This window comes from Mesoplodon bidens (assembly GCF_964165515.1).
Source record: "Mesoplodon bidens genome assembly, chromosome: 10".
Taxonomy (NCBI): Eukaryota; Metazoa; Chordata; class Mammalia; order Artiodactyla; family Ziphiidae; genus Mesoplodon; species Mesoplodon bidens.
This window is the reverse complement of record NC_138172.1, coordinates 46,446,515-46,457,686: the sequence shown is the minus strand read 5'-3', so window position 1 is coordinate 46,457,686 and position 11,172 is coordinate 46,446,515. Positions and strand designations below refer to the sequence as shown.

The 11,172-nt window shown below is 46.4% G+C and overlaps 1 protein-coding gene across 1 annotated transcript; it reads left to right on the top strand.

Annotated features, from left to right (window-relative positions):
• The first annotated feature begins 1,545 nt into the window (after window positions 1–1,545).
• Window positions 1,546–7,647, top strand: LOC308624473 (protein phosphatase 1D-like). Its single transcript, XM_081247714.1, has one exon. The coding sequence runs from the start codon at window positions 4,314–4,316 to the stop codon at window positions 5,982–5,984; it is 1,671 nt and encodes a 556-aa protein (XP_081103840.1). The 5' UTR covers window positions 1,546–4,313; the 3' UTR covers window positions 5,985–7,647.
• Window positions 7,648–11,172: the final 3,525 nt, after the last annotated feature.

Genomic DNA, 11,172 nt, shown 5'->3' with positions numbered 1-11,172 from the left:
ATATTTATAATAGCCCCACAAGTAGATGTTATAGTCTCCATTTTATAGATGGAAAAAGTAAGCCTCAAAATCTAGGCTCCACCACTCAAGGAATTGGGGAAAAGTGTAAAATGGATTTTTGTCCTTGCCTTGGCTAGAGAGGAACCATATCTGAGTAAACTAAGGGTCAGACACACTGTCAAAGAGGAGAAAATTCAGTAACTCTAAGGGAAAGACAACAAATTATAGAGGGGTGAGTTAGGGCCTGCCAGTCCCACTGCCCTTTGCTCCCTCCAGGTGGCTCCTTTTGTTTCTGGAACATTAGGACCTTGTTTTATTAAGAGGTGCATCCCTTATGCAGTAATTCTTAAACTTTGTCTCTAATGGCAGGTCAGAGAAAATTTAGACTCAAGGCACATGACCAGGGATGAGGCTGTAAACCACCTTATGGTCAGCATGTACTTTAACGTTAAAATAATTAAATCATTATTAAAATGTTTAAATAAAGGCAAATATAAAATGATGCCTTCCCTCTCTATTCCACAGTCTCTGTGAGAATTGAGAAGAAATAATTTACATAAGACATATTCTTTAAGCTTATTACTATTTGGGGAGTCAAGGCTCCATGCTTCTGTCACGACTGTATTTTTTTTTCTGAAATTCTACCACCTAGTTCTCACCTGTAAAACAGTCACAGCTCAGCCAAGCAGGACATACCACATTTAAAGGCTAGTTCCCTGGTCCAGACCAAAGAGTTAAGATAATCAGTATCTCATTTTCATACTTATTTATCTTGTGTTCCAAGTGTAGGCAACAAGGTAAGTATTGGCTATTTCAGATTTATTATCTTATCACCACAGATCTGAGCAACATTGTAATAAAGAGTATAACTTCATTACTGATATTTGATCACTAACAGCTTTCAAACCTCTTTCTCCCCTCTTCTCCTATTGCCCCACACCTGGACAGGCTTGTAAGAAACCCTGCGGGCTCCCTCTCCTGGTGCCAGTGGAAGTTCAAACCATGCCAGCCCCTGCAGGCACAGTTAGAACCCTCACCCCAACGCTACTACCTACACAAAAAGAATATCCAAATGGCCAATAAGGATGTGAAAAAGGTACTCAACATCATTAGTCATTAGGGAAATATAATTAAAACCATAACATGTTACATCTATACTAACACCAGAATGGCATATTAAAAAGACTACCCAGGGGCTTCCCTGGTGGTCCAGTGGTTGAGAGTCCGCCTGCCGAGGCAGAGGGCATGGGTTCAATCCGTGTTCGGGGAACTAGAAAAGACTATGAAGGAGGAGGCTGCAGAGTACCTAAGACTCTCTTACACTGCTGGAAGCAGGATACTTCATTACAACTATTTTGTAAAACTTTTGGCAGTATCTGTCTAAGCCAAGCATATGCCTAACCTGTGTGATGCAGCAATTCCACTCATAAAATACTTAATTAATATAAAATTATATCAATGTATCTATCTACCTATAGATATTCAAGAGATATACATGAATAGGTCAGTCAAAGGGCATGTAAAAGAACGTTCATAGTATTTACAAAAGCCCCAAATCTGAAGCCACCCAAATATCCATCAACCAGTGGTATATTCAGTCGATGGAACAGTACTCAGCAATTTTAAAAAGCCTCTGCTACACGTAACAACATGGATAAACCTCACAGACAAAATGTGGTAAAAGCATCTAAACATAAAAGAGCAGATACTAAATTATTTTGTTTGTCATCTACACTAACCTATAGTAAGAGAAATCATTACAGTGGTTGACCCTTGGGAGGAGGCTGACTGGCAGAAGACGTGAGGAAGCCGTCTGGGCTATCTTGATCTGGGTAGGGGGCACGATACACCTCACTGTTTGCCTCCGCTGGAGCCTACCTCGCTATTCTCAAGCTGGCGTTTTCTTCCTTAGCAATATCGTGTGGCCATTCCCATGTCCATAAAAGTAGCTCTTTCATCAGCTGTCAGTCGCTGTCACCTCTCTTTATGAAACATACTTTCAGGAATCTTGTCTCCTTAAGCAAGTTACAAATGCTACAAGGGCAGGGGCTCTATCTTGCAAATCACATGAAGAAAGAGAATTTGGAGCTGCGGAGAGAGACAGACCTGGTTTTAAAACCGAATGTCACCACTTTGGGCTGTGTAACCTTGGACAAATAATGCACCCATCCAGCCTCAGTTTCCTCATCTATAACATGGGGATATAATGCCTACCTCATGAAGTTTATTAGAAAGTTTTACATAGACAGTGAATGGAAGGAACGTGATACCTAATGGGTGCTCATCAAACGACAGCTGTCTTCTCTTCCAGCCTCATCAAGCCTCATCTCTTCCTTGCTCACAGAGCCCTCAGAAAAGCTATGATGATTCTCTTACCTCGTTCCTGGAACCAAGCAGCAGTCTAGAGACTAAGTGCAGGGCAGCATCAGCTCAGCGTGCTTCCTAATGCCAATCGCTCCTTCTCAAGGTCAGGAGACACTGTCTAGCTGATCACACCATTTAAGACCTGAGGATGAATTCCGAGAACGCATAGTAATGTGTATCCTGAATTGCTCTCCCCAGTCACAGACAGCAATCCCCTCAGAAGGCATAAAAGTGAGGAAGTGTGCTGAACTTCAAGGCTGGCAGGTGGGGTTTGACAGAGACCACCTAGGCTAGTCCCAGAATCAGGAGTATAAGAGAAATGTTTTAAATAATGAGGATTTGAAGAAGTAAATAGCACCCCTGCATGGCCAACATTCCGTATGGAATCATAACAGCCATTAATTCAACAACCTCTTGCCATAGCCATTGTACAGAACTTAACCTGAGCAAGCCCCACCTCACTCCTTTTTTTTTTTTTTTTGCGGTACGCGGGCCTCTCACTGTTGTGGCCTCTCCCGTTGCGGAGCACAGGCTCCGGACGCGCAGGCTCAGTGGCCATGGCTCATGGGCCTAGCCGCTCCGCGGCATCTGGGATCATCCCAGACCGGGGCACGAACCGTGTCCCCTGCATCGGCAGGCATACTCTCAACCACTGCGCCACCAGGGAAGCCCCTTTTTTTAAAAAAAAATAAATTTATTTATGGCCGCGCTGGGTCTTTGTTGCTGCGCATGGGCTTTCTCTAGTTGCAGCGAGCGGGAGCTACTCTTCATTGCAGTGCGCGGGCTTCTCACTGCAGTGGCCTCTCTTGTTGTGGAGCACAGGCTCTAGGCGTGCAGGCTTCAGTAGTCGTGGCACGCAGGCTCAGTAGTTGTGGCTCGTGGGCTCAGTAGTTGTGGCTTGAGGGCTCTAGAGCGCAGGCTCAGTAGTTGTGGCACACGGACTGAGTTGCTCCGCAGCATGTGGGATCTTCCTGGACCAGGGCTCGAACCTGTGTCCCCTGCAACGGCAGGCGGATTCTTAACCACTGCACCACCAGGGAAGTCCCCCACCCCACTCCTCTATTCTGCTCTCTGATCTTTCAATGTGGGGGGGATTCATGAAACTGTATTTCTTGCCAGACTCCTGCCTTCCACTGTATATGGCTGTCTATCTTCTTGTAGGTTTCCTAAGCAATACGAGGACAGATGCCAGGACTTATTCACAAATGTAATCTTGGCACCTATCACGATGCTTGGCACAAAGAATGAGCTTAATAAATGTCTGCCGAATAAATGAATGTTGACGTGCTTGAACTGTCCAATATATGCTGTAACTACTGATTGCAGAAATCATTTCACTCACTCACTTGATCCAAGATTTATTAAGTATCTCCTATGTGCCATGAACTATATAAGGTGCCAGGGTGACAAAGATGACTAGAACATTATCCTCTGCCCACAAGGATCTCCAGGTGGGAGAGAGAAGGTGTGGAAGTGAATAATATGACCAGAGCTACCACAAAGGAATGAGCAGGCTGCTCTTGACACCTGCCTGAATAGGTGGGCTGAGGCTTCTGAGCCAGCTGACTGTTTGGGATGAGTAGCAGCTCTCTAAGTAGGCAACTCGGGGAGGGGAGGCGTTCTACTCAAAGGGAACGGGATGCTGTGCATGAGGCTGGGTCAGGGTCACTTTGCATTGGCCAAAACAAGTCTCATGGCCAAGCCTGACTTCAACAGAGTGTGAAGAACAACCCTCCCGGGAGGCGCACTGCGCAGACGCAGCTGGTCGGCTCCTTTCCCCCTGGCGCTTCTGCCCAGCTCTGGCGGACAAGTCTCGACCTCGTGCGCGCCCCTCCCCCTTCTCGACGTAGTCGAAGATAAACAATAGTTGGCCGGCGAGCGCCGAGTGTGCATCCCGCTGCCGCATTCGGCGGGCTGCGTGGGACCGGCGGGATCTCGGCCAGCCTGCCATGGCGGGGCTGTACTCCCTGGGAGTGAGCGTCTTCTCAGACCAGGGCGGGAGGAAGCACATGGAGGACGTTACTCAGATCGTGGTGGAGCCCGAGCCCACGGCTGAAGAAGAACCCTCGCCGCGGCGGTCTCTCTCTCAGCCGTTGCCTCCGCAGCGGTCACCGCTGGCTTTTCCTGGCGGCGAAATCTCGGGGAAAGGCCCGGCGGTGGCAGCCCGAGAGGCTTGCGACGCGCCGCCGGACGCCGGGGCCTCGCCGGCTCCCGGCTGCTGCTGTCGCCGTCGTTCCTCAGTGGCCTTTTTCGCCGTGTGCGACGGGCACGGCGGGCGGGAGGCGGCACAGTTTGCCCGGGAGCACTTGTGGGGTTTCATCAAGAAGCAGAAGGGCTTCACCTCTTCCGAGCCGGCGAAGGTGTGCGCTGCCATCCGCAAAGGCTTCCTCGCTTGTCATCTCGCCATGTGGAAGAAACTGGCAGAATGGCCAAAGACTATGAAAGGTCTTCCCAGCACGTCAGGGACAACTGCCAGTGTGGTCATCATACGGGGCCTGAAGATGTATGTAGCTCATGTGGGTGACTCAGGGGTGGTTCTTGGAATGCAGGATGACCCAAAGGATGATTTTGTCAGAGCTGTGGAGGTGACACAGGACCATAAGCCAGAACTTCCCAAGGAAAGAGAACGAATTGAAGGACTTGGTGGGAGCGTGATGAACAAGTCTGGGGTGAATCGTGTCGTTTGGAAACGACCTCGGCTCACTCACAGTGGACCTGTGAGAAGGAGCACAGTCATTGACCAGATTCCATTTCTGGCAGTAGCAAGAGCACTTGGGGATTTCTGGAGCTATGATTTCTTCAGTGGTGAGTTTGTGGTGTCACCTGAACCAGACACAAGTGTCCACACTCTTGATCCCCAGAAGCACAAGTATATTATCTTGGGGAGTGATGGTCTTTGGAATATGATTCCACCTCAAGATGCCATCTCAATGTGCCAGGACCAAGAGGAGATAAAATACCTGATGGGTGAGCATGGACAGTCTTGTGCCAAAATGCTTGTGAATCGAGCTCTAGGCCGCTGGAGGCAGCGTAGGCTTCGAGCGGATAATACTAGTGCCATAGTAATCTGCATCTCTCCAGGAGTGGGCACTCAGGGAGATTTCACCAATGAAGACGAGCTCTATCTGAACCTGACTGATGGCCCTTCCTATAATAGTCAAGAAACCTGCGTGATGACTCCTTCTCCATGTTCTACACCACCAGTCAAGTCACTGGAGGAGGACCCATGGCCAAGGCTGAACTCTAAGGACCACATACCTGCTCTTGTTCGTAGTAATGCCTTCTCAGAGAATTATTTAGAAGTCGCAACTGAGATAGCTCGAGGGAATGTCCAGGCTGCAGTCATATCCTCAAAAGATCCAGAGCCACTTGAAGAAAACTGCACTAAAGCCCTGACTTTAAGGATACATGATGCTTTGAATAATAGCCTGTCAGTTGGCCTTGTGCCTACCAATTCAACAAACACCATCATGGACCAAAAAAACTTAGAGATGTCGATCCCAGGTCAAATGAAAGCTCAAGAAGTTGAAAGAACCCCTCCAACAAACTTCAAAAGGACATTAGAAGAATCCAACTCTGGCCCTCTTGTGAAGAAGCATAGACAAAATGATTTAAGTTGAAGCAGCGGTGCTCAGCCTGCAAGCCTCCCGACAAACTCACGGCGAAAGAACTCTGTTAAACTTACCATGGGACGCAGACTCAGGGGCCAGAAGAAAATGGGAAATCCTTTACTTCACCAGCACAGAAAAACTGTTTGTGTTTGCTGAAATATATCTGGAATTTTTTTTTCCAAACTTCTAAGAGGGCTTTATGAATTTGGTGCCGAAGCTGAACTTTTTTTAAGGGGACAAAATAAAAATAGTATACAGTTTGGCTTTTTGGAATTCAACAGTTTTATCCTGGCTTTGTACTTGCTTGTATTATAAATGTGAATTTTGTAGATGTTAGGGTATAAGTTGCTATAAAATGTGTGTAAATTTGTATCCTTCACACAAACTCAGTCTCTTACACTGATACACAGTAAATGTAACAACAGGGCTAAAGGTTTAAAAAAAAATCAAAAGAATCTATTCGATTTTAGAAATACCTTTAAACTTTTAAAAATGCTTATTAAGACATTTGTATAAGTCACGTATGATGAAAGCTACACAACTTTTTAAAGTAAATTATGAAGCAAACTGGCAAAGTGATGTATTTTCATAGTGACCTGTGTTCCACTTAATGTTTCTTAGAGACAACTAGTGTCTTCTAAAAATTATTCTTGGGCTTCCCTGGTGGCGCAGTGGTTGAGAGTCCGCCTGCCAACGCAGGGGACACGGGTTCGTGCCCCGGTCCGGGAAGATCCCACATGCCGCAGAGCGGCTGGGCCCGTGAACCATGGCCGCTGAGCCTGTGCGTCCGGAGCCTGTGCTCCGCAACGGGAGAGGCCACGACAGTGAGAGGCCCGCGTACCGCAAAAAAAATAAAGATCGACCAGAATTCAGGAATTGAGGGGAACCTACAGAGTGTCTCTCACATTTGATGAGGCCAACCCACCAGGTACTGGCTTTATCAGTTTTCTCTTTGACCGAGAAGCCCTGTGATCTGGCCATGTTGTGTGTACTTTCCTTCTTTGTCCCATTCTTCAGAATAGGATAGTCAGAGAGAAGACCTGTCCATCTTTGGCTTTGTTTAATAGAGCTTCTATTACTACTGAGCTATTGCAACAAATACTGACATTCTCATCTGGTCCCTCAACAGTCACTCAGTATGCCCTCCTAGCTCCTCCAAACTCAGGGACATTAATAAAACCTTGCTCAAATCTCCTCTACTTGCTGCCTAAGAAACAGAAACTTTCTCAGAAAAGGCTTTGAGTCATCCCTCACGATCAATTCAGATCCATCTACACAAGTCTTTAAGAATGAAGAAAAGTCCTTAAGAATTGAGGCAAAAGGTAGTCTTGTTATTTGTTCTCTTCTCTTTTGTATTCTTTTCAGGACAAGATCAGTCACAAGGATGGGGAATTAGAGAGTTGGATGTCTGTGCTCAAATCATCATATTAAGTTCAACATTTCTGAGTGGTATTTTAAAATATAAAATTTAAATTGGTCGTACCATATCCCTATTGCCTACAAGTTGGTAGACGCAGTGAAATTTAGAAGGACGTAACCCACTTTCTAGCAATGTTAACAAATTTTGCTGTGTCAGTTCCCATTGTACTACAACACTCAATAAAGAAAAAATAAACTTCTAATTTTGTTATAATTACACAGGCTTTTCTGAGGTATCAATATGCCTGGAGCAAAAGCTTTATTAACGTCAAATCCAGCAACGTGGTGCTCTCAGGACATTGTTTCAGGTACTATCTCAATAACCCTCCACCTTACAGTGTCCACTTGAGGGCTTCTCATCCATTCCAGTTGCTGGACTGGTGGTTGGTTCTCCTGGCATGGATGGCATGCAATGCAGATTCTATCACAGGGTGGCACAAGACTCAGGTGCCTAATTAGGTACCAGCATATTCTTGGCATTGGAAATATACTGAGGCATAGCCACTTCTCCTCACTAAACACTGTATTGCTTAAAAGTAATTCAATTTTTAGCAAGTCCAAGCAGCTATCAGCTTCTTGTCATACATGCCTATCTCAACAGTTGGCTCTGCTACATAAACGATCAGATCTTCACATACACACTCATTTAGGTAACATCGATTGCCAGCCAGCATGGTTCTCTAGCCTTCTTCCCCGTCGCCAGGCTCTGATCAATTCTAAAGTTGCTTTCCCCAACTTTTCTGTCTTTTGTTCCTATTATTTTCTGTAAGTGTCTGACTCCTCACCAGTAAGGCCTCTGAGTAAGATCTTCAGCTCTGAGTATGGAAGGGAAGACAGAGGCTGCGACTGGCCCTTCCAGGCTCCGTGTATGGAGCCAGGTCACGGGAGGTCTTTCAGCGGCAGGGCCAGGAGTAGTGAAGAGAGAGAAGCCTGGGATACCTACCTCAAGAACCTAGAGTGGGGCACAAAACAGCAATAGGGGTAGATGAAAAACGAAAGTGGTGCAACCATGGTCACACGTGGAGACATACTCACTGAATTTGAATTCAAACCTCTCAGTATACCCCCACGTATTCATTTGTAAAATTCTGACAATAGGACTTCCCTGGGGGCGCAGTGGTTAAGAATCCGCCTGCCAATGCAGGGGACACGGCAAGATCCCACATGCTCCAGAGCAACTAAGCCTGTGCGACACGACTACTGAGTCTGAGCTCTAGAGCCCGTGAGCCACAACTACTGAGCCCTCGAGCCACAACTACTGAAGCCTGCGCACCTAGAGCCTGTGCTCCGCGGCAAGAGAAGCCACCGCAATGAGAAGCCTGTGCACCGCAACGAGGAGTAGGCCCCACTCGCCGCAGCTAGAGAAAGCCCACGTGCAGGAACGAAGACCCAACACAGGCTAAATAAATAAATAAATAAATAAATAAACATATTTATTTATTTATTTATGGGGAAAAAAATTGTGACCATAATAACCCCTTACTGCAGAGAGCTATTATACCATTGAGATAAGGAATATAAACTCCACACAATAATACTTGGCTCATGTTAGGTGCTCAAGAAGATGTGGTGTACATATATATGAAATATGATGCAGCCATTAAAAAAATGAAATAATGCCATCTGCAACAAAATGGATGGATGTAGAGGTGATCAAACTAGGTGAACACAGTCAGACAAAGACAAATATCATAGGATAACACTTATAGGTGGAATGTAAAAATTGATACAAATGACAACTTGACAAAACAGAAACAGGCTGGCAGACTTCAAAAAGACATTTATGTTTACCAAAGGGGAAAGGTGGGCAGGGGGGATAAATTAGGAGGTTGGCATTAACACACACACACACACACACACACACACACACACACCCACACACACACATATAAAATAGATCATCAACAGGGACCTACTGTACAGAACAGGGAACTCTACTCAGCACTCTGTAATAACCTAAATGGGGAAAGAATTCGAAAAACAATAGACATATGGATATCTATGACTGCATCAAGTTGCTGTACACCTAAAACAAAAACAACATTGTAAATCAAGTCTACTCCAAGTTAAAGTAAAAGTTAAATGAAAAACAACTCACAAAAAAGTAAGGAAAGAAATGCCTACTCTGTTACCCTCAGGCCTGGTGACCTGGGCTGGTGTCACATCCCTGGAGCCCGAGCAGCCTTGGGTCCCATGGCTGGAGTACGCTGGTGCTGAGGGAGCCAGCGGGGAGGACGTGCCAACAAAGGAGCCCTGCCCGGACTCAGAGTGCCCCGTCCCCTCTAGATGGGACTACGATCACCAGATCCAGGCAGGCCCTCCTACACCTAAGCCAAGCCTACTGCACCCCAAAGACGGTGGACCCTCTGGGCTCAAAGAGCGTTAACAAGGGACCTGGTCACCAGGTCCCCTAGTGGTAAGGTCCCCACCTCCAGCCTCCTTCCTTAGAGTAGCCCCATGTACGGACGACAGCACCCTCAGCAGAGTGGTTATGCAGGGATCGGCATCTGCCAGGGTAAGGGGGAAAAAGGAATGAGGCACAAGCCCTTGAGTCTTTGTGCTGGCACACTCCCCTCTCTTTTACAAGCCAGGAACACAACTTTCCCTAAGGCTCTGGTTGCCTGAGTCACCACACTGGAGCATGAAGAAATCCTGCCGCCTTGTGGCCGCTTCCTGTAACAACAGCTATAAACCCGCTGCTGCTGGGTACTTAATGTTCACAAGGCCTGAGGGGCGTTAGGTGATACCTGCCCTCAAGTAACGTGCTGGGGTAGGTCATCGAAGAAGAATTCAAAAATGGGAAGACTTTCCAGAAGCCCATTTCAAGAGATAACTTTTACTCACACTGTTTAAGGAAAAAAAAAAAAAAAAGCACATGAAAAGATGCTCAACGAGGCTAATTATCAGAGAAACGCAAATGAAAAGGACAACGAGCGATCACACTGCACCAGTCAGAATGGCCATCATCAAAATGTCTACAAACAATAAATGTTGGAGAGGGTGTGGAAAAAAGGGAACCCTCCTCGCTGTTGGTGAGAATGGAAATTCGTTAAGAACCACTGTGAAGAACAGTATGGAGGTTCCTTAAAAATCTAAAACTAGAGCTACCAAATGATCCGGCAACCCCACTCCTGGGAGTATATCCACAGAAAATCCTATTTCAAAAAGACACATGGGGCTTCCCTGGTGGCGCAGTGGTTGAGAGTCCGCCTGCCGATGCCGGGGACACGGGTTCGTGCCCCGGTTTGGGAAGATCCCACATGCCACGGAGTGGCTGGGCCCATGAGCCATTGCCACTGAGCCTGCGTGTCCGGCGCCTGTGCTCCGCAACTGGAGAGGCCACAACAGTGAGACGTCCGCGTACCGCAAAAAAAAAGGAAAGAAATTAATGGTTACCAAAGGGGAAAGGTGAGCAGGAGGGATAAATCAGGAGGTTGGCATTAACATACACACACTCATATGTATAGAAAATATGTTATCAACAGGGACCCACTCTATAGCACAGGCAAGTCTACTCAGCACTCTGTAATAACCTAAATGGGGAAAGAATTCGAAAAGGAATTGATATATTGATATGTATGACTGAATCAAGTTGCTGTACACGTAAAACAAACACAACAGTGTAAATCAACTCTACTTCAATATAACCTAAAAGTTAAATTAGAAACAAACAAACAAAAAAGAAGAAGAAGAAGAAGAAGAAGGAAAGAAATGCCTATTATGTTCCCCTCAGGCCTGGTAACCTGAGCTAATGTCACATCCCTGGAGCCTGCGCAGG

Bases quoted from the DNA above. Each gene is read 5' to 3' on its own strand.
- LOC308624473 (XM_081247714.1), top strand. From the start codon at position 4,314: ATGGCGGGGCTGTACTCCCTGGGAGTGAGCGTCTTCTCAGACCAGGGC.